The sequence below is a fragment of the Macaca mulatta genome, chromosome 9, assembly GCF_049350105.2.
Source record: "Macaca mulatta isolate MMU2019108-1 chromosome 9, T2T-MMU8v2.0, whole genome shotgun sequence".
NCBI classification, from domain to species: Eukaryota; Metazoa; Chordata; class Mammalia; order Primates; family Cercopithecidae; genus Macaca; species Macaca mulatta.
In genome coordinates this window covers 112991054-113015202 of record NC_133414.1, presented here as the reverse complement: position 1 = coordinate 113015202, position 24149 = coordinate 112991054, and the positions used below count along the sequence as shown (strand labels likewise).

The 24149-nt window shown below is 39.6% G+C and overlaps 1 protein-coding gene across 7 annotated transcripts in view; it reads right to left on the bottom strand.

Moving 5' to 3' along the window:
- SLF2 (SMC5-SMC6 complex localization factor 2) overlaps positions 1-24149 on the bottom strand; it is a 51773-nt gene that overhangs the window by 12264 nt on the left and 15360 nt on the right. For 4 of the 7 annotated variants that reach the window (XM_077947297.1, XM_015147963.3, XM_028826772.2 and 1 more), the window contains 11 exons: positions 23745-23867; positions 23182-23349; positions 22095-22197; positions 15443-15518; positions 14190-14331; positions 9040-9142; positions 7542-7718; positions 5929-6026; positions 5210-5297; positions 2843-2974; positions 2304-2381 (listed from right to left, as the gene is read on the bottom strand). In XM_077947297.1, the coding sequence (XP_077803423.1) occupies positions 2304-2381; positions 2843-2974; positions 5210-5297; positions 5929-6026; positions 7542-7718; positions 9040-9142; positions 14190-14331; positions 15443-15518; positions 22095-22197; positions 23182-23349; positions 23745-23867 (1288 nt within the window). Of the gene's footprint in view, positions 1-2303; positions 2382-2842; positions 2975-5209; positions 5298-5918; positions 6027-7541; positions 7719-9039; positions 9143-14189; positions 14332-15442; positions 15519-22094; positions 22198-23181; positions 23350-23744; positions 23868-24149 lie in introns of all 7 variants that reach the window. The other 3 variants (XR_013398275.1, XR_013398276.1, XR_013398277.1) reach the window with 1 other exon arrangement.

The following is a 24149-nucleotide window of genomic DNA, read 5'->3' as shown; positions in this document are numbered from 1 at the left end:
CCTGACCTCGGCCGGGCGCGGTGGCTCAAGCCTGTAATCCCAGCACTTTGGGAGGCCGAGACGGGCGGATCACGAGGTCAGGAGATCGAGACCATCCTGGCTAACACAGTGAAACCCCGTCTCTACTAAAAAATACAAAAAAAAAAAAACTAGCCGGGCGAGGTGGCGGGTGCCTGTAGTCCCAGCTACTCGGGAGGCTGAGGCAGGAGAATGGCGTAAACCCGGGAGGCGGAGCTTGCAGTGAGCCGAGATCCGGCCACTGCGCTCCAGCCTGGGCGACAGAGCAAGACTCTGTCTCAAAAAAAAAAAAAAAAAAAAACCAAAACTCCTGACCTCAGGTGATCCACCCACCTCAGCCTCACAAAGTGCTGGGATTACATGCGTGAGTCACTGCGCCCGACCACAAACACAGTTTTATACACAATAGCATTTATAAAAACATAAGAACTAGTCTTTTTTCTATCATGTCTAGAAAATACTATGTATTTTATTTTATTTTATTTTTTTGAGGTGGAGTCTCCCTCTGTTGCCCAGGCTGGAGTATAGTGGCGTGATCTCAGCTCACTGCAACCTCTGCCTCCTGGGTTCAGGCAGTTCTCCTGCCTCAGCTTCCAGAGTAGCTGGGATTACAAGCGTCTGCCACCATGCCCAGCTAATTTTTTTTTGGTATTTTTAGTAGAGACAGGGTTTCACCATGTTGGCCAGGCTGGTCTCGAACTTCTGAACTCAAGTGATCTGCCCGGCCTTGGCCTCCCAAAGTGCTGGGATTACAGGCATGAGCCACCATGTCTAGCATAAGTTTTTTTTGTTTTGTTTTGTTTTGAGGTGAAGTCTTGCTCTGTCACCCAGGCTGGAATGCAATGGCATGATCTTGTCTCACTGCAACCTCCGCCTCCTGGGTTCAAGCGATTCTCCTGTCTCAGCCTCCTGAGTAGCTGGGATTACATGCATGCACCACCACGCCTGGTTAACTTTTTGTATTTTTGTAGAGATGGGGTTTCACCCTGTTGGCCAGGCTGGTCTTGAACTTCTGACCTCAAGTGATCCACCTGCTGCACCCTCCCAAAGTGCTGGGATTACAGGGGTGAGCGACCATGCCCGGCACATCCAGCCTAAGTTTTAAAACAGGAATTGGAGTAGTTAAGATATGAAATATAAGGAATTAAGCAAGAATTGCCCCAGGAGTATGGGAAGAACAGAATAATTCAAAATGAAAATCTGAATATTAGAAATGCATTTCTAAAGTAGCCTGCCTCACCATCAGTTTAATTTTGAAGGCAAATGTTATTTCTAAAGGAACAAAAGAGGAATGGCAAAAAGATGGGAAGAAATGAGCTAAAAGCTGGCGCATGGCAGATGCAACTGATAGCAATAACTTAAGCATACTCTGAAAATGAACCTATGGTCTAAGAAGAATGTGTAACTGGAGTCCCAAGCTAAATAATCTGGGAGAGTCCAATGTGAAGTTTCACTCCTTATCTATGAAGGACATCTGAACTCTCGGCTCATCCCTTGGAAGGCCATACGGGATGGAGGCCCTTTGTTCTGGGTTAAATGGAGGTTGCTAGGTAAAGGGTGCTAAGTGAAAATGCTATGTAAACTGCATGGTCTCTACAGATGGTAGCAGTTCTCCTGTGTAGCCTGTTGCCACCTGAACTGCCATTTCTACTGGAGTCAATATGGGTCCAGCACAACACCAGCCCATTTGATATTTGGTGATGTTGGTATCTTATGAATATATTATACTACTGCCAAGGTATAATGGTTAAATTCCACTCCAACAAAGAGAACTAACATTTACTGACAATTCTTTTCTTTTCTTTGTTTTTGAGATGGAGTTTCACTCTTATTGCCCGGGCTGGAGTGCAGTAGCGCAATCTCAGTTCACTGCAACCTCCGCCTCCTGGGTTCAAGCAATTCTCCTGCCTTGGCCTCCCGAATAGCTGGGATTACAGGCACCCACCAAAACGCCTGGTTAATTTTTTTGTAGTTTTAGTAGAGATGGGGTTTCACCATGTTGGCCAGGCTGGTCTTGAACTCCTGACCTCAAGTGATCCACCCGCCTTGGCCTCCCAAAGTGCTGGGATTACAGGTGTAAGCCACAGCGCCCGGCCAACAATTCTTTTCAATATGATACGGTTACAAGACCACTATCACGCCCCTCTTTCTGGTATACATGGGAATTCTTATAGTAAAATCAATTAGCTTTTATTAAGTTTTCTCCTATAAAAAGCATGCTCACTCATTCCATCATCAGTAACACCTATTTAAAAACAGCAGCAACAACACTAAACACTACCTACCCGTTGTCCAGAAGAAAAAGAATGAGAACAACTAACTTCACCGACTAAATGAAGAAGAATGTAGGTCAGGTAATATGCCTGTTAGAGAAATGAATAAAATTAACACCTATGAATTAGCTAGCATAGATGTCATTCCAATTTACACATTAGGAAAGTTGCCCAGGAAGGATAAAGGATACGTTAAAGTTAACCCAGCTGGTCAGTAAGTAAAAGCCAAGCATCTAAACTAGGCTTTCTAATTTCTAACTTAAGTGCATTCTTTTTACCATGATGCATGGTAAAATGCATAAAGGGCTACAAAAAATACTCTTGGGAGCAAATTACCAACAATCATCCTTTTACTCACATTTTCAACTCTCAAATTTATGGAAGAATTTCATGACAGCGATAAATTAAAAATATCATTTGCTTTAAAATTATGTTTGCTAGAATGTATCTAGTGTCCCAATCCAGAAATGCCTATATTATCAGTCTATGGTTAGGAAGCTGATATCAGTTATGCTTCTATGTACTCTTTGAGACCTCCTAGCATTGGATACCTGCTTTTCAAGTTCTAAATGTAGACTGTCATCAATAGTGCCATCTGGTTGTTCAGCCTTTTTCTTTAAGACCATTTTCTTTAACAAATCAGAAGGCTTCATCTGCACAAGATAGCGATGTAGGACTGATACCTATCAAAAGAAAGAGGAGACATTGAACAAACCTAAATAATACAGTTGCTCTTTCTTAGGCTATTTTTTCCAGTGTGTCCTCTTTCATTTTGTCCTTTTATTATAGCTTTCTTTACACTTGAACAATATTCATTTTCCCTTTATGTAAAACCCCTGAATTGCTTAAAAAAGGATTTTAAGTGGCCAGGCACAGTGGCTCACACCTGTAATGCCAGCATTTTAAGAGGCCGAGGGAGGTGAATCACCTGAGGTCAGGAGTTCGAGACCAGCCTGGCCAACGTGGAGAAACCCCGTCTCTACTAAAAATACAAAAATTATCTGGGCGTGGTGGCACATGCCTGTAGTCCTAGCTACTTGGAAGGCTGAGGCACAATAATCACTTGAATACGCAGGGCAGAGGTTGCAGTGAGCCAAGATCGTGCCACCTTACTCCAGCCTGGGTGACAGAGCAACACTCCGTCTCTCAAAAAAAAAAAAAAAAAGTAAGGGATTTTAAATTAGAGATTTAGTACTTGTAACTTGGGATAAATGCTTAGGAGACCAAATGATATTATAACAGAGGCCACAGGGAATGCTTTCTCTGTTAAATTATTCAAAAGTCAACAAAGTTGACTCTGTGGTTAGAAGTCATTGAATTCTGAGAAGAACTACAAGAAGTTGGGGTAAAAATCGCAACTAGATTGTAACTTGAATATCAGTTAGTGAGTTTGAGGGTTAATTATTCATATAATTATTTGGTTAATTATTCTATTTTACATGGGCAAAAAAGGAAAAAGTAACAGAACAACAAAAGTTAGGAGAAATGGTAGAAATCCTATCCCCGGATCTTTTTCGAAGGCAGTAAATATCATTGAAAGGAATGAGAACTATCTGCTAATTACCCTGGTAGCTCCAGCACGATCCCCATATATCTGGAATCAAATCTACCTCAACTCTACTAAAGCAGAAACCAGCTGTGCCCATCAATCTCTCCATCCCCAGCATCTTCTGCATGCTTCGGTTACTGTTCTTACCATACTAACCCACAAGAGTTGGTTAATTTTGTTTCAACCATTAGATTATGTTTTCAAGGGCAGCCTCAAATCTAAATCTTTGTTTTAATTCCTAAGACCTGGTGGCATACCTTGTACCAAATTGCAATTCAAACAAGAACAAAGGGACATCCAGATCAGGTTCTACGGTGAGTTTTTTTTTTTTTTTTTGAGACACAGTCTCGCTCTGTCGCCCAGGCTGGAGTGCAGTAGCGTGATCTCGGCTTACTGCAAGCTCCGCCTCCCGGGTTCACGCCATTCTCCTGCCTCAGCCTCCCGAGTAGCTGGGACTACAGGTGCCTGCCACCAGGCCTGACTAATTTTTTTGTATTTAGTAGAGATGGGGTTTCACGGTGTTGGCCAGGATGGTCTCGATCTCCTGACCTCGTGATCCGCCCACCTAGGCCTCCCAAAGTGCTGGGATTACAGGTGTGAGCCACCGTGCCTGGCCTATGGTGAGTTTTCAAATCCAACCAAGGGCAGCCCCATTAGTGCTATCAATGTTTGTAAAAAGCCTTCAGAACTTCTGAGAGAGGGACTTCCGTAGGACATTTTTTTAAATTAAAAAAATTCACATATATATATTAAAGACAGGGTCTCCCCATGTTGCTTAGGTTGGACTCGAACTCCTGGATTCGAAGGATCCTCTGGCCTCAGCCTCCCAAGTAGCTGGGACTATAGGTGTGTGCCACCACTACCGAGCAACAGTTGGACATGTTTGTCCACATTCTCATATATACATGATATATTCTTACTGAACAAGTACTAGAGGGCAACTACATTTAAGCTCTATGATCTAAAAAGACTCATTTTAAAACAGGTTAAAGATGCAATCAATGTACAATGGTTTTGCAATTTCTAAGCTTGCGATAAAACTGCTAACTTAGACAAGCTGAACTAATTCAATAAATGAAATCATATTCATGTAATTCCACATTATGATTTTCCCAGTAGTTTCTTTATACATTAATTCACAGCTGATTGTCCACAACCATTCTATGTGGTGGAGGGTGCAATACTATCTCCATTTCACAGATGAAAAAACTGGACCTTGTTAGTTAAGTGTGCTAGAGATTACATGAACAGTATCATGCTTGAGAGCTGAGCTCTGACCCCAGGACCTTTGACTTAGGGTTCATCAATTTTCCTTATACCTCTCATTACCTCTCCCATTTATTAAAAATAAAAATGTATTTATTTATACCTGCAGATTACTGGCATTAGGAACATCTTCATGTTTCTCATCCAAAAGCTTTGAAATAATCACTAGACTGAGGCACTGTCTCAGTTGCCTAGAATTAGAAGTTAAAAGTATTTAGAATGTATTTTAATTAATACTGCTTGAAAAGCAAATGAATGAGTCAAGAGGAGCTCTAGTTCTAATTGGAAATATAGGCAATGTTTCAAGAGAAGTCTGTACAGGAACATATAAGCTGTTATAGAACAGTAAAATTTTCATGTAAAATATTTGTACATAAAACTTGAATTATCTGAAGCTCAGTAAATCATTTAACAGCCTTATCTTTGACCCTGATGATTTACTGACAGAAAACCTATTTTTTTTTACTGATGAAATTTATTTTTACTAAAGCAAAAAAAAGCTGATTCATTTATTTTTGTGGAATATGTCATCTGTATTAAGGTAACAGATAAACTAAAATTAAAAATAAAAAAATATTCAACTTGGGTGACAGAGTGAGACTCTGTCTCAAAAAAAAAAAAAAAAAAAAATTACATAACGACCTGAGTTAAGAATTAGAGTAAGAAAGAATCAGGCTATCAATGCCTTTTCTCACAACTGAATATGAAATAAACATCTCTGATCTAACATTCAAAGAATGATGAATGGAAATAAAGAACCAAGGCATTTCATTAATCTAAAATTATAAAATTTCTTAATGTTTAATTCTCACTTTTCAATACCTTCCACGTGATGTCCAATTAGGGACCAGCTGTACTAACCACAGAAGGTTGTGGGGATGACTCGAGAGTTCATTTATGCCCAGACAGAGTTCACGCACCTGAAAAAAAAGAACATGTAAGATTTCTTTTCAAACAGAACAGTAAAATCAAACACCCAACAGATCATCTACATCCCTTCTTGCCATAATGGAAGCACTAGTACAAAATAAGGGCACACATTTTTAGAAATAGCATGGAGTCTAGAATCTGCTAAAATGTACACAATACACAGATTGTTTTACTTATACTATCTTAAATGGACTGAACAGATACATTTAGCAGAATTTCACTTGGCTTTCATGTTTTGTACTACATCATATCTTTAAACAGTCCTTCTTGGAAGGATAAACTGATCTAAACATAAATGTGTATCAGAGTTGTACAAGACTATATATATTCCTGATTTGGGATTTCTTGCACTTTAGGGATCCTATTTCAGTATTTTTAAAAGCCTAACACCTGGCTGGGTGTGGTGGCTCATGCCTGTAATCCCAGCACTTTGGGAGGCTAAGGAAGGTGAATCCCTTGAGGCCAGGAGTTTGAGACCAGCCTGGCCAACATGATAAAACCCTGTGTCTACTAAATACACAGAAATTAGCTGGGCAGGGTGGCGTGTGTCTATGGTCTCAGCTACTTAGGAGGCTGAGGCACAAGAATCACCTGAAACTAGGAGGCAGAGGTTGCACTGAGACAAGATTGCATCACTGTACTCCTGCCTGGGTGACAGGAGATGCTGTCTAAAAAAAAAAAAAAAAGCCTAACACCCCCCAAATATGTATTACCATTGTGTATCAATTTTTTTAAAAGCCTAACAGTTGCTTCAAAATAATCTGATGAGCAGGGAAAGGAAATATAGGGTCAGTTTTACATTAGACAAGATTATGTCTCAATTATTGAAGCAAAGTGATACTTAGGAATTTATTATACTCTTTGCCTTACTTCTGCCTATTTTAATTTTTCCACCAAAAAAGACTGAAAAATATAATTTTTAAAAAGTCCTAACAAAAATTATACATGTTCATCCTCCATATGGTTGCAGAAGTTCAACTCAAATTCTGGTTGTAGGTATGACTCACTCCGTCATTTCATTTAGGTCTCTGCTCCAAGGTTATTTTGGAAAGGCCTTTCCCTGACTGCCTTATATGAAATAGCATAGCATCCAGTCTTGCTGTACTCATGTCCTGCTTTATTTTAATTTGTAGTACTTAACTACTACCTGACATGATAATATAATCAACATTTACTTGTTTATCTAACCCTTTGACTAGGACAAAAGCCCCATGAAGGCAAAGGCTTTGTCTCTTTCACAGCTCAATCTCTAGCACCTACATTAATGCTGAGTCCACAGGAAATCCCCAATAAACACATTTTTGTTGGATAAAGAGCTGAAGTTTTAGAAAAAATTCAATTATCATGAATTTAAATAATACAGCTCCAGCAAACAGTCTCTTCCTCAGTTCATTTTTAATCTGCCAAAGATCTTGAGTTTAGAAACAGTATTAATTCCATATGCACTATGAGTCAAATTGTAATGCTATATAAAAAATTAATAATGAAGTTTTAAGTAACATTACCTTTGTGTTCCAATCTCTGATGTTTTTCATCAGGTTTATCAGGAGGCTTTGAAAGTCTACTAGAGGAATCTGTTTCAGCTGTTTTTCCAAACTCATTTTAAATAACATTAAAATCAGCAACATTATTTCACGATCCTGGTAACCTTCTGGATGTATAGATGTACACAAGCCTAGAAACTGTTTAACATAAATGCACAGACAAAAATATTTTAGAAGGTGTATTTTATTTTTAGGGTTTTAATTATAAACTTTTTGACAAAAGACGCAAAAAAGAACTATAAAGAAAACAAACATCAGATGTCTAGACAAAAGAAGGCAAGAACTACTTCACGTTAATAGTTGAATTAAGTGGCATTTTCTTCTCCATTTTCCATTTTTGAGATTTTCTTAATGGTTCAGTAACACTGATTCAATTCAGCAACTAAAAATGTTTCACACTGTCATTAACTTTTTTTGACCTTCTTTTTTTTGAGACGGAGTCTCACTCTGTCGCCCAGGCTGCAGTGCAGTGGTGTGATCTCGCCTCACTGCAACTTCCACCTCCCAGGTTCAAGTGATTCTCCCGCCTCAGCCTCCCCAGTAGCTGGGATAACAGGACCTGCCACCATGCCTGGCTAATTTTTTTTTTTGCGATTTTTAGTAGAGACAGGGTTTCACCATGTTGGCCAAGCTGGTCTCGAACTCCTGACCTCAGCTGATCCACCCGCCTTGGCCTCCCACAGTGCTGGGATTACAGGCATGAGCCACCGTGCCCGGCCTCTGCCATTAATGCTTGATCACTAAATTATATTGTAAGACTTCTTTCTTCATACATCCTACTTATAAAAAACTATTGGTTTCAAAACTATTTAATGATGTAACTGACCTAAAGTTCCTGTTCATCACTAATATTAAAACAACACAAAAACAGCAAAAACAATCTTTAATACAAAGATTATTGCTAAGAAATTTCAGAGACTGGAAATCACCTGGTAAGAAACTAGAGTTTTTTTTTTGAGACACAGTCTCACTCTGTTGCCCAGGCTGGAGTGCAGTGGCGTGATCTCAGCTCACTGCAAGCTCCGCCTCCCAGATTCACACCATTCTCCTGCCTCAGCCTCTCGAGCAGCTGGGACCACAGGTGCCCGCCACCACACCCAGCTAATTTTTTTTTTTTTTTGTATTTTTAGTAGAGACGGAGTTTCACCATGTTAGCCAGGATGGTCTTGATCTCTTGACCTTGTGATCTGCCTGCCTTGGCCTCCCAAAGTGCTGGGATTACAGGCGTAAGCCACCGCGCCCGGCCTGTATTTTTAGTAGAGACGGGTTTTCACTGTGTTAGCCAGGATAGTCTCGATTTCCTGACTTTGTGATCTGCCCGCCTTGGCCTCCCAAAGTGCTGGGATTACAGGCGTGAGCCACCGTGCCCAGCCGAGATTTTTTTTTTTTCAAAAAACCATTAACCACAGACCAAATGGTTCTAGCTCTGAGCCAAAGACACACAAAAGTTTTTTCCTACCTTAACCACATTTAAAATGTTGGTTTCAGGAAGTGTTGAAAAAATTGGCTTATAAGATGAATCTTCACTTTCTTTTCCCCTTGATGTTGTCTGTGTTTCAGAACTATTGAGAAGTGAGTAAAGCAATGTGAAGTTAGGCACAAAATATATTACTCACTTTAAGAAATACTGGGCTACTTTTTAAAAACTATGTTTTATCGAGGTATAATTTACATACAATAAAAGGAATGTACCCATTTTAACTTTTGATAATCATATATACTAATGTAACCACCATCCTAATCAAGAAGTAGAACATTTCCATTCCCCTCAAAAATCTCTTTATGCCAAATCCAAGTCAATCTGCTATCCCTGACTCAAGGCAAACACTAATATCATTTCTATCATTATGCATCAGTTTTCTCTTGAACAAACTACGTTTTATATGGTACTATCCTCCTTGCTCTTGGTGTTAGAGAGCTATGTAGAAGATGGTTCTGACTAAAAAGAATTCATAATAGGTAAAAGACTCATAAATGGCCTAAAGAAACTGCTATAGCAATATACAGAAACAATTCAACGCATTCTACTTCTAATTGTCAGAGGTTATCAGTGAAGATTCATGAAAGAGGAGATGCATGAACTTCGCTTTCAAAAGATAGACAACATTTTAAATTTTTTGAAAAAACAATACTTTTACATGCTTTAAAAAATATATATATATATATATATTTTTTTTTTTTTTTTGAGACGGAGTCTCGCTCTGTCCCCAGGCTGGAGTGCAGTGGCCAGATCTCAGCTCACTGCAAGCTCCGCTTCCCGGGTTTACGCCATTCTCCTGCCTCGGCCTCCCGAGTAGCTGGGGCTACAGGCGCCCGCCACCTCGCCCGGCTAGTTTTTTGTATTTTTTAGTAGAGACGGGGTTTCACCGTGTTAGCCAGGATGGTCTCGATCTCCTGACCTCGTGATCCGCCCGTCTCAGCCTCCCAAAGTGCTGGGATTACAGGCTTGAGCCACCGCGCCCGGCAAAAAAATCAAAATATATTAAGGTACAGTATGCTGGGATAAACTGCCCTCCTAGCTCCGTTCTTTATAACTACTCGTTTCTTCCCTAAGATAATTACTACAAGTTTTAGTCCTTCCTTCCATTGGCATTTTATGTATAAACAAACAAATACGAATATATGTCCCACTGTGGTATAAGAAGAAATACATTTGATCTTTGTCCCCAATCCCTGGCACAGAGCTCCTAAAACCTCTGGAATGTCTGATGAGGTAGGAGGAGCCTCTTTTGTTATTTATAATAATCCCTTTTTAACCATACCTAAATTTATGCTAATAAAGTGACTCCTGGAGGATGGGGGCTGGTTGACAGAGTTATCAACCATGTGACTAGAAGGCTGAAACTTTCAGTCTCACCCAGAGGGGTTAAAGATTAAGTTAATCACCAATGGCTAATGCTTTAATCAACCATCCCTGTGTAACTGGCCCTCCAAAAATACCCTAAAGTTCAGAGAGCTTCTGGATTGGCTAATGCATCAAGATGATGAGAGGGTGGGTAGGGTGGAGTGGCTCACACCTGAATCCCAGCACTTTGAGAGGCTGAGGCAGGCAGATAGCCTGAGCCCAGGAGTTCAAGACTCACCTGGGCAATACAGCAAAATTCGACTGGGGGTGGTGGCTCACATGTAATCCCAGCACTTTGGGAGGCTGAGGCAGGCAGATCACCTGAGGTCAGGAGTTCGAGACCAGCCTGGGCCAACATGGTGAAACCCCATCTCTGCTAAAAATAGAAAAATTAGGCGGGCATGGTGGCGGGCGCCTGTAATCCCCGCTACTCGGGAGGCTGAGGCAGGAGAATCGCTTGAACCTGGGAGGTGGAGGTTGCAGTGAGCTGAGATCGCACCACTGCACTCCAGCCTGGGCAACAGAGCAAGACTTTGTCTTAAAAAAAAAAAAAAAAAAAAAGCGAAACTCTGTCTTCTCTATTAAGAAAGAAAGAAAAAACCTCTCCGTGCCTACCTTACTTGTAAAATGGAAATGAAAACCTTACTAGTATTTGTAGTAACTACTAAGTGAGGTACTATGTGAATGAAGCCCTTAGAACAGAGTCTGGCACACAGCAAACACTATATAAGGGCTAGCTATTATGATGTGGAGGGACAGCAGGCAGACCAATTTGATTAGAAAGCTGACAACAAAACAGAAAACAGGTCAGGGTAAAATCGTAACGTCTTAAATATAGGGTATAAAGGTTTGAGAATAGTAGAGAGTGAGTTCCTGCAACAGTGAAAAGAATATCTTGCAGGTGGAAAGGCCCTGGAGGAAAGATTTTTTGCCAGGCTAGGCAGGAAAAGAGAATCTGAATTAGACTGACACAGGAAATGAAAAGGAACGAATAGATATGACATAGGTGGAGGAAAAGGAACGTAGGGATGTGATAATTGAAAGGATACAGGACTGAAGGTTAGAATGTATTTAGACTTAAATTTTAAGTCTATGTACCTAGCAGAATAATGGTCAAGAAAAGAAATGTACTAGTATCCTTTAATATCTGAATTTTCTCTACCTAAATATTTATTCTGACGATCTGCAAACATTTTCACTCTACATCTACTATTTGTATAGATAACTTGCCATGATAAATATGCATATACACACTGGCAAAAATGGGTAAGCTGTGAGTCCTGGTTAAAAAAAGAACAGTGATGGCCAGGTGCAGTGGCTCATGCCCATAATCCCAGCACTTTGGAAGGTCAAGGTGTTAGGATTGCTTGAGCCCAGGATTTTGAGACCAGCCTGGGCAACATAGCCAGATCCATTCTCTATGAAAAAATTTAAAAACATTGGCCAGGCATGGTGGTGTGTGTCTGTAGTGCCAGGGTACTCAGGAAGCTGAGGTAGGAGGGCCACTTGAGCTCAGGAGTTCGAGGGTGCAATGACCCATAACTGTGTCACTGCACTCCAGCCTCAGTGACAGACCAAGACCTCATCTTGTGGAAGGGAGGAAGGAGGGAAGGGGAAGGGGAAGGAGAAGGGGGGGAAGCGAGGGAAGTTAGGGAAGGGGAAGGGAGGGAAGGGAAAGGAGAGAAGGGAGGAAAGGGAAGGAAGGAAAGGAAGGAAGGGAGGGCAGGGAGGGACAGAGGGGAAGGAAGGGAAGAAAAGAAAAGAAAGAAAAGAAAGAGAACAGCGAGTGGGGTAGGATCTTAACAAGTTCAAGCCAGGCAGTGGCTCATGCCTGTAATCCCAGCAGTTTGGGAAGCTGAGGCCAGGGGATCGTCTTAGCTCAGGAGTTCCAGACCAGCCTGGGCAACATGGCAAAACCCCGTCTCCACAAAAAATAAAAAAATATTAGCTGGGCGTGGTGGTGAGTACCTGTGGTCTCAACTACTCGGGAGGCTGAGGTGGGAAGATCACTTGAGCCTGGGAGGCAGAGGTTGCTGTGAGCTGACATTGTGTCACTGCACTCCAGCCTGCACAACAAAGCAAGACCCTGTCTCAAACACACACACACACACACACACACACACACACAATTTCCAGACTCATGCTCATGTTGTTTAAACAGGCATTTTGTTACACAGCACTCATTCCTTCACCAGATCACTTGTGTTAAGTTTGTGCCCATCTTTACTCACCACTATACAACAGTGACTATAGCCACCACCGTTTATTTCCACTACTATACATGTTCACTACAGTAAGAAAAATTCAAATTGTTGTACACCACATACAAAATTACCACACACTACTGAGTTCATTAAATGTTAAATAATAAAGTAGCAGTATGTTAAATGTTTATATTATGCAGAAATATGTGGTAACTTTTAAAATATAAGTGTTTAAGAACATTCTTGTAATATTTAGGGGAAATAGTTGGGATTTTTGGATGGGCTGGATAAACATTATTTTTCCTATTTAAAGTGATGAAACATAGTCTCTAGCTGAAATGTTGCTATCCAATATATTTTCAGATGCAGATTACATCTGAGTAACCAGGGATCCTATACGGAGTGGAAACAGAATTTTCATAATGTTTAAGTGAATATATTCAACTTTTTCCTCTTTTACTTCCTTTACCTTTCCATTTTTATTCCCTTTTCTGTGATCAGTCTATTCATTTCCTCTGCCCATTTTTCTAATAGGTATTGATCTTTTTCTTATTGACTTGAAATTAATACTTTGTCTGTAACCAGTTTCCTTTTTTTTTTTTAAGATGGAGTCTCACTCTGTCGTCCAGGGTGGAGTGCAGTGGTGTGATCTCGGCTCACTGCAACCTCCGCCACCCAGGTTTAAGCGATTCTCCTGCCTCAGCCTCCCAAGTAGCTGGGACTAAAGGTGCGTGCCACTACACCCCGCTAACTTTTTTGTATTTTTGGTAGAGATCCGGTTTCATCATGTTGGTAAGGCTGTTCTCGACCCCCTGACCTCAAGTGATCCGCCTGCCTTGGCCTCCCAAAGTGTTGGGATTACAGGCATGAGCCACTGTGCCTGGCCCCCACCTTTTTTTTTTTTTTTTTTAAAGACAAGGTCTCAGTCTGCCACCCATGCTGTAGTACTGTGGTGTGATCACAGCTCGCTGCAACTTCCAATTCCCAGCCTCAAGTGATTCTCCTGCCTTGGCCTCCCCAAATGTTGGCATTACAGCTATAAGCCACCACACCCAGCCCAGTGTATCTTTTAACTAGTTACACTTCACATATCTGAAGGTTATTGATTTCTGTTTATTATTTTTATACCCAGACACCCACACCAAATTTTCTTAGTTATTTGTCATAGTTTTTCACCCAAGTCTTAGGCTTCTATGTCTAGATTAACTCACATCTACAAATAATCTTTCAGCAACTCCTTTCCAATTTTTGTATCTCTTGTTTTTTGTCTCTTGTCTAATTACTCTGGCCAATACTTCCACCAAAACAATGTTAAATAACAATGGAAAGTCTTGTAAAAAGAAAACAAAACTTTTATGAGAATATTTCTATTGTTTGCCTGCTAAACATGATGACGGCTTTTAGATTAAGACAGATGTTAAGAATGTATCTAATTCAAGATTGATCTCAACTTTGAGAGATCTTTTTAAAAATCAGAAATAAATATTAAACTTTAGCTATAATTATAGGTAAGTTGTACGAAATGGTATTTTTGGAGTTAATTATGATGAGAAAACTTACACTAGATAGTCTTCATTAAAGTCTGGCTGAAGATTCTCCAGGGGAAACAAAGATCTAAAATCAATCCCCATATTGAAAAACACAGCTGCTATATCAGACAATGATGGGATCCAGGGCCAAACTGGTGAGTCACTGAAGGTATCTAATTAACAGAAGAAAACATTTCATTCTAAATCTGTGGTCTACAAACCCACATTTGCAAGGTGACAGTCTGCATGTGAAACATGAATAATTACAATGGTTTTATACAAATGACAGCTGCTAATTTTATGCTAACAATATAGTTATAGGTTGATCATAGGAATTATAGATTTCCAAATAAAATGAAGAAAATGACATAAAGAAAATATCTGAGAGTGATGGATAAAAGGGTGTAACTCAGAAGGAAGTAACACGTTTTAAAACGGCTGGAAATACCACTGGTAAAATCCCAACTATCAATAACACAGAAAGATTTTTTATCATCTTCATTGCCTTTATAGTCCCAATCCCCAAGACAGATGAAACAGGTAAACCACCATGCTTCTTTTATTTTTAAGGGCTCCCAAAGATGAGAAAGCAAATGTTATACCTTTGCAGTGGATGCTTTCAATATGCCTTACTATATTATCAGTATAATACTGCTGCTTACCAATAAGCCAATTAAACTTAGTTGGCTAAGTAAGTTTGGAACCATTTCCACTTATCAAGCAAAGTAAGCCATGATTTGGTAAATAGTAGGTGAGGGCTTCCACTTGCAAGATCTTATACTCTTTTCTCAATGCAAGTAGGAAAATTCAGATACTCATTGTTTAACTGAAGTTCCATTTCATTATCAAAGACTTTTGAGGTCGGGTGAGGTGGCTCATGCCTGTAATCCTAGCACTTTGGGAGGCCGAGGCGGGTAGATTGCCTGAGCTCAGGAGTTCGAGACCAGCCTGGGCAGCATGGTGAAACCCCGTCTCTACTAAAATACAAAACAATTAGCCGGGTGTAGTGGTATGTGCCTGTAGTCCCAGCTACTCAGGAAGCTGAGGCATGAGAATTGCTTGAACCAGGAAGGTGGGAGTTGCAGTGCTGAGATTGTGTCACTGCACGTTAGCCTGGGCGACAGCAAGATTCTGTCTCAAAAAAACAAAAAAATGACTTTTGATTAGAAAAATAATTTTATATTCTATATTTCCAAATATACTAACATTTAGCAATATGAAAGATACCATGTAAATAGCAACCAATAATACACACTGTAAATCGCAGTAAGTTGATATACTTACCATTTCTAATAGTTATTTCCATCAGTGTACTTAAAATCTGCACTGACACAATACAGTCTGTATGAACTGACATCATCTGTCAAAAGCAGAGAAATGACAGGGTATTAAGAAGGAAGAAAACACAAACATTCATTATTTGCTAGGCACATATAAAGTTGTTTTATGTGGGCCAGGTGCAGCAGTTCATGCCTGTAATCCCAGCACTTTGTGAGGCTAAGGCGGGCGGATACCTTGAGCTTAGGAGTTTGAGACCAGCCTGTGCAAGATGGCGAAACCCCATCTCTACAAAAAATACAAAAATTAGCCAGGTGTGGTGGTGTACACCTGTAGTGGAGGATTGGTTGAGACCAGGAGGTGGAGGTTGCAGTGAGCCATGATCGTGTCACAAAAATAAAAAATAAAATAAAGGCATTTTATGTGCATTTAATACTAATGATAGCCTTGTGAAGTGGTACTCATTACACATATGAGCAAATAGGTTCAGAGAGATTAAATATTCTGCTCAACTGATATAAATGATATGTGGAGAATGTGGAGTTTAATTCTAAAGTCAGAGCTCTTTACATTCTAACATGCTGTTTTTGTTTTTTACAACTGTCATTTATAATTAGACAAATAAAACATTTGAAACTTTCAAAAAATGTCTTTTTAGTAAACAGCATGACATGAAACCAAAAAACCATAAAGGAAAAGGCTGCAGGCAAAAATCAAACCACAAATTAATAAGATACGAATATACAAAATAATATACCAACATAGTTTTTCAAAGATGCTCAATATCACTAGATCAAAGAGATGTAATAAAAACAGTAAGATATCACTGATTGGCCAGGCCCGGTGGCTCACGTCTGTAATCCCAGCACTTTGGGAGGCCAAGGTGGGTGGGTCACGAGGTCAGGAGATCGAGACCATCCTAGCTAACATGGTGAAACCCCGTCTCTACTAAAAGTACAAAAAAAATTAGCCGGGTGGTGGCAGGCGCCTGTAGTCCCAGCTACTCGGGAGGCTGAAGCAGGAGAATGGAGTGAACCCGGGAGGCGGAGCTTGCAGTGAGATTGCGCCACTGCACTCCAGCCTGGGCGACTGAGCAAGACTCCGTCTCAAAAAAAAAAAAAAAAAAAAAAGATGTCACTGATTGACTTCTAAATTGGCAATGATCAAGAATACTGATACTACCCTGCATTCATAGGAGTACTAGAAAGGAGGAAAGCAGTCTTATGCCTCATGTGAGTGCAATTTGGTTAAAACTTTTAAACTAGGGCCAGCTGCAGTGTCTCACACCTGCAATCTCAGCACTTTGGAAGGCTGCAGTGGGAGGATCATTTGAGCCCAGGAGTTCAAGACTGGCCTGAGCAACATGGCAGGGCCCCACCTCTACAAGAAATTTTTTAAAATTAGCTGGGTGTGGTGGTGCATACCTATAGTCCCAGCTACTTGAGGGGCTGAGGCGGAAGTATCACTTGAACTCGGGAGGCTGAGGCTGCAGCAAGCAGTGATTCATACCACCGCACTCCAGCCTGCGTGGCAGAGGGAGACCCTGTCTCAAAAAAAAAAAAAAAAAAAGCCCAAAAAATCCAAAACAACTAATTGGTAATATTTATACGAAGTTATTATTTTATTTTATACTTTCACCCAGTTAGTCTTTTTACATACACGAATTTAGATGCAAATAGCATGCCTGTAACGCCTTTTTACATACAGGAATTTAGAGACAAATAATATATCTTTGTTTTTTTTGAGACGGAGTCTCACTCTGTCGCCCAGGCTGGAGTGCAGTGGTGCAACCTCGGCTGACTGCAACCTCTGCCTCCCAGGTTCAGACGATTCTCGTGCCTCCTCCTCCCAAGTAGTTGGGTCTACAGGCCTGTGCCACCATTAGGCTGGCTAATTTTTGTATTTTTTAGTAGAGACAGGGTTTCTCCATGTTAATCAGGCTGGTCTTGAACTTCTGGTCTGAAGTGATCCACCCATCTCAGCCTCTCAAAGTGCTGGGATTACAGGCTTGAGACACCGCACCTAACCTCTGATATAACTTTTTTTTTTTTTTTTTTTTTTGAGACGGAGTCTCGCACTGTCACCCAGGCTGGAGTGCAGTGGCGCGATCTTGGCTCACTGCAATCTCCACCTCCTAGGTTCAAGTGATTCTCCTGCCTCAGTCTCCCAAGTAGCTGGGATTACAGGCACCCACCACCATGCCTGGATAATTTTTTGTATTTTCAGTAGAGACTGGGTTTCACTATGTTGGCCAGGGTGGTCTCAAACTCCTGACCTCGTCATCCGCCTGCCTTGGCCTTCCAAACTGCTGGGATTACAGATGTGAGTCACCACACCCAGCCTGACACTTTTTACAAGACAATTTTTTGGGAACAAAAATCTCAAGTTTAAAAAATTTTTAAATCATTTAACAAGGTAATTTTATAGTGGATTTGTAGATGAACACATATTGTATTTCTACTGTTATCTTTTTCATTTGCTTAGAAGCCATAGATTATAATACATTTAAATTTAAAGTGTAGCCGGGTGCAGTGGCTCACGTCTGTAATCCCAGCACTCTGGGAGGCTGAGGCGGGCAGATCATGAGGTCAGGAGATGGAGACCATCCTAACTAACATGGCGAAACCCCGTCTCTACTAAAAATATTTTTTAAAAAAAGTAACCGGGCGTGGTGGCAGGCGCTTGTAGTCCCAGCTACTTGGGAGGCTGAGGCAGGAGAATGGCATGAACTCGGGAGGCAGAGGTTGCAGTGAGGTGAGATTGCACCACTGCACTCCTGCCCAGCCTGGACAACAGAGCGAGACTCCATCTCAAAAAAAAAAAAAAAAGATTTACAACGTAAGGGGTTGCCAGGTGCAGTGGCTCACACCTGTAATCCCAGCACTTTGGGAGGCCGAGGCAGGCAGATCACTTGAGGTCATGAGTTTGAGAGCAGCCTGGCCATCATGGTGAAACCCCATCTCTACTAAAAATACAAAAAAAAAAAAAAAAATTAGCCCGGCATGGTGGTGGGCGCCTGTAATCCCAGCTACTTGAGAGGCAGAGGCAGGAGAATCGCTTGAATCTGGGATGTGGAGGTTGCAGTGAGCCGAGATTGCGCCACTGCGGCACTTCAGCCTGGGAGATCAAGCGAGACTCTGTCTTAAAAATAAATAAAATAAAATAAAATAAAATAAAATAAAATAAAAATGTAAAGAGTAACCTGAACTCTACTTTCAATCAGTCATATGGCCTGTCATTCTGAAAACAATCTATGTGGAAAAAAAACTTCTGCTATGCAGATGTTTGTGCTGCTAAGCTCTGCCACTAGGAGGCAACACTATTCACAAACATGTTACACATAGGACAAGGTTTCTAACAGTCTTTTTGTGGTGGGTGAAAAATTCCAGGGTGGGAAATACATTGATTTCAGATAAGTAAATGTGTAAAGGAGTATATACAGCAATCTAATGTCTATCAGTTGAGATTGAGTTAAATAAATCATGGTATAGCCTAACAAAGGAATACTATGAAGCCAATGAAAAGGACAACATATCAATACTCTGAGATGAAATGCTCAATAATTTACTGCTATCTGAAATAAACAAGTTATAAGAAATATTCACATGTTCTGTTTATGTTAAGTTACATGGCAATTTTTGAATGCAGAGAATACTCTAGAAAACACTGACTAAAATGTGACAGCTCCAGAAATTAGGACTTGGGAGGAGTTCAGCCTTCTTATTCTAATTTTAAAAAATTTAAATTGTTCACTCAAAACAGATTCTGACAGAAACTTCTTTTTAAAAATATTTCAGGCTGGGTGCGGCGGCTCACACCTGTAGTCCCATAACTTTGGGAGGCCGAGGTGGGGGGATCACTTAAGGCCAGGAATTCGAGGCCAGCCTGGCCAACATGGTGAAACCCCGTCTCTACTAAAAATACAAAACTTAGCCAGGTGTGGTGGCACAGGCCTGTAATCCCAGCTACTTGAGAGGCTGAGGCAGGAGAATCGCTTGAACCCAGGAGGTGGAAGTTGCAGTGAGCAGAGATCACACCACTGCACTCCAGCCTGGGCGACCGAGTGAGACTGTCTCTCAAAAATAAACAAACAAATAAATAACAAATAAATAAATAAATTTTAATCTCCTTTCCATTTTACTCGAAATTTTCACAATCAAACCTGAATTCCTTTTGAAAATCACTTAAAAAAAAAAGTTCTAACCTTTTTCTGGTCTACTACATTTAGATATTCATGATAAAATCACAAAAATGCAAGGATTTTAATTACATTTTAACAATTAAACTTACAAAATACTAGTTAGGAGTATAGCATTAAAATGAATTGACATAATTTCTAAAAATACTTACAAGTTGGTAAATCCTCCCATGATGAAAATTGACTTGGAATCAAAAAAGGAGAAATGAGACAAAGTGTCTTACACAGAGAAAGTGTTTACTGAATGATTAGTCTGGTTTTCAGAAAATAAATATGAAATTTATTAAAAAACTGCTTAAATGAAGGTATGCTTGTATGTCATAATTAGGGTTTGAATGGCTATAATGATGGACCCACATCAACAAGAGGCAAATTAACATAGATAAATGCAAAGTCTTACTCAGAGGTTTAAGAAACGATATATACAATTAGAGAATAATGAAGCCCCGGCACAACAGTAAATGAAGTTTTTCTTTTTTTTTTTTTTGAAATGGGGTCTTGCTCTGTTGCCCAGGCTGGAGTACGGTGCATGATTAGTTTTGAACTGTAAGAAGTAGAAATTTGTAGGTTTCTTCAGATAGGCAAGAGTCTCACTGAAAACTGCTGGTAAGACAGACCTTATCTGGAGCATGTGTCCACATATTTTCGGTGGAGGCAGTGAGGGAACACTTTAGGAGTGACATTGACAAGCTACTCCTTTACTTGGATCTTGCCTTAACAGCAAGACCTTCAACTACTTTACACTTTAAAAAAGCAAACTTTTTCTCTCACCCTGGTACTCTCTGTATCCACCTTACCCTACGTTTTCTTCATAGCACTTATCCGACATAATACACTTATAAATGTGTACACACACACTTGTTTATTGTCTGTCTCCTCTATATTAGCATGTGGGCTTCATGAGATCAGAGACACTGATTTTTTCATTGCTGTTCTCTCCAGTGCCTGGCACAGCTGGCACTCAAAATGCCAACTATATAAAACAACGAATGAAAGGCTGTACTGGAATATCTCTCCAGTTCTCACTAAATACGAGATTTCTTGATGCTATCATAAAACCCAGAGTAGAACTCCATGTTTTCCCACTTTTCACTTTATATATAGCTGCAGTTCTTTGATAACATTGATACTTTTTTCCTTTTTGTTATAGGATTTCCAGGGCAAACACTCACTTATTGTAAAGGACTCTTTTATACTACAATTCCTTTTTCCTGAATGTATATTTTTCACACATTTAGGATTTTATTAAAGTAGAATACTCAGTAACCTGAGAATAACTTTTTTTTTTTTTTTTTTTTTTTTTTTAAACAGATGTGGTCTTGCTATGTTACCCAGGCTGGTCTTGAACTAGCAATCCTCCTGCCTTGGTATCTCAAAGTGCTAGAATTACAGGCATGAGCCACTGCCAAGAATAACTTGTCATTCATAATCATTCTTGTCTTTGGAAGAAGGATAATTCCAATCTAACTGGGTAGTTACTATAGCACTCGTTGATACAGAAGCTATTATACAGGAAAAAGCCCCTTCCATGCTCTCCCATACAAATGTTTTTTGGAGACAGAGTCTCACTCTGTCCCCCAGGCTGGAGTGCAATGGTGTGATCTTGGCTCACTGTAAACTTCACCTCCTGGGTTCAGCAATTCTCCTGCCTCAGCCTCCTGAGTAGCTGGGATTACAGGTGCTCACTACCACACCTGGCTAATTTTTGTATTTTTAGTAGAGACAGGGTTTCACCATGTTGGCCAGGCTGATCTCCAACTCCTGACCTCGTGATCCGCCCGCCTCGGCCTGCCAAAGTGCTGGGATTACAGGCCTTAGCCACTGCGCCCGGGTGATACAAATGTCAAGAGTTAGAAACTTCTACATTAATCTGCATGAAGGTCCAAAGTATCTAGAGTAATACCAGAACTCTATACATAGCATCAATGATACCACTGATATTTAAAAAGTTACCAATTGAATTAACTTTGTGGAATTATCATATCTTAAATTTATGATAATTATTTAAGTGGATTTAAGCGTTAAATATGAATGGGGAAAAGAATCAGTTGGATTTGCATCCAAAAAAACCATATATACGAATGGGGAAATATTAGTATACAATTAAAATTCTGAAAATGTATACAGGTACCACCATAAACATGAAAAAAACGTTAAAAAGAAATTTAGGTATGTAAGCATTAGACAATCCCTTCTAAAACTAACTATAATAGTGATTTATCACTGTAATGAAGGGTTCAGGTACAACTAACACTGACTGTCCTGTACAACTATCTACACTATCATTTCCTTTATAATCTCTTTACATTGACTCTTTTTGCCACATTCTAAGTCACTGACATCATGGATGTGCTACATTAATTTTTTTCTGCAGTAATGTACAAATAAAATTATATTTAAAAGTTTTTGACTTGGAAATATAGTAGGAGGCAACTATAACCCTCCAAACATTCCTCTTACCCGAAATAGCCACTTTAACACAGGGACAGGACACTGGACATAGTGATAAGCAGATGTAAGGAAACCTTGTGTTGTCAAAAAAATCTGATCTGTTTTTCCCGATCTGAAAAAATAAAGTAAAATCAACATGACTATTAACTTCATGGCAAAATACTTCTACTATCACCACCACCACCATCACATCTGACATAATCAGAGAAATGAGCAAGCAAATCGTCTTCAGTCCATGGAGGTGGACTCTACACAAATATGGATGAGTTACTCATAAAATAAATTGAATTGATGGCCTAAAGCTGATCCAATCTGTTGGCTAGGCTCCATATTTAACTGGTAGACAAAGCTATATTTGCTGGTAGTGTTGAGAGACAGCCTATCAAGTCTCAGACTGGGGAAGTACTTTAAAAAATTGGCAGCAAAACTGATGTGATCTCTCTAGAGCTGAGATATCATGCACTGAGAGAAATTAGATCAGTTTGGGCATTGTGGTGGAGATTACTAGCTGCACATCCCAGCATCTATTTTTCCCTCTCTTCTTGGTAACTGAACCCTGATTTGTAGCTGCGAACACTAGCTGCCTGAAATAAACATCACTCTCTGGCTTCCCTTGTGGCCAAGTGTGGCCATATTGACTAAGTTCTATTCAACTAACTTAGAGTGTGTGGAAATGCTGTGTGGAATTTCTGGGAATTTGAACTAAAGGATGGAGCTCTAATAGCACCCGAAGCTAGGTGCTAAGAATGCTGGAGAAGAAAGATTATATGGTAAAACTGGCACTCCAGCCCTGGACTTGCTACTTTTATACTTCTTTCAAATACACTTCTTGTTTAAACCACTATTATTTTGACAGTCACTGTTATTATATACTGATCTCAATCCTAATTAATAAAGGCATGCGATGTGTCAAACAACTATCCTACACTGCTTCCTATAATTAAAGAAAAAAACATAAAGATCACTAGTAATAAGAGGATTAGGAAACTTAATAGGTCATAATAGAAATTAACCTTTTAGAAGATTATATAAGTCAGAAGTGTTTTAGAGTAATTTTTTATACATATAAAAGTAAAATGTCTATTTTTCTACTTACTTAAGAATAAGTTTTTCTACAGCACTTTGTCCAATAAAACCAGAGTCTCTTAAATCCAAGGTATACTGATTGAAAATTTTTCCAGAATTGAGGAAATTAAATATTTCTTCACCTGGATGATGATCAGGAATAGCATCAATTGTAACTGAAAATTTCTTTAGAAATTCCCTGAAACATAAAAACAAGTCAATCAATACCAAATTGTTACACTACATATACTTTTGTATTTAAAAGTTGGGTGCAAAGAAAACTATTTTTTAAACCAATGTTAATCCCAAATTAGAAGACTAGCATGAGAAAAGTATGCTTTGCTTCTTCCACTTTTTGTAGCTGTTAGTCAAAAGCCACTAAATGTGTCTACGTGAAAAGAAATAACCAGGAAGAAAAATAAAAGATGAAACTTGATCCTAACATTTGCCTTTCAAACCCATCACAGACAGATTAGAAACCTATCATAAATTATTCACTAACAGCCATCGATGGCCCATTTATTTTACAAAAACAAAACAAAACAAAATGTAAAAACTTTAATAGGGTAAAATACATTATGAAAAATGCTATACCTGTGCTCTTCTAAGAGGCCATCCTCATCATCTGTACTGTCTTCTTCTCCAATTCTGATTGGGGATTTAATGCCTCGGCCTTGCCTTATGTCTTCTTGTAGTTGCTTCTGCAGTTCATCTAGCCTGAGAATTGGAAAGAATGTTATAACAGTTTAAGAATATTAAAAAACAGTCTTCAGTTTATATCTAAAAGCAGCACAAAGAAAACCCTTATTAAGTACCCTGGTATATGACAAATTTTGTTATACTATAGGTCAAATTATGTCTCCCAAATACATCATGATGTACAATTTTCATGAAAACAGATATATTTTAGGTGCTAGGTTTTTACCCAGTTACCAGTGTGGCATTAGAATAGTGTTCCATTGCATAAAAGACTTGAGGATTTCCATAAAGCTAGAACTT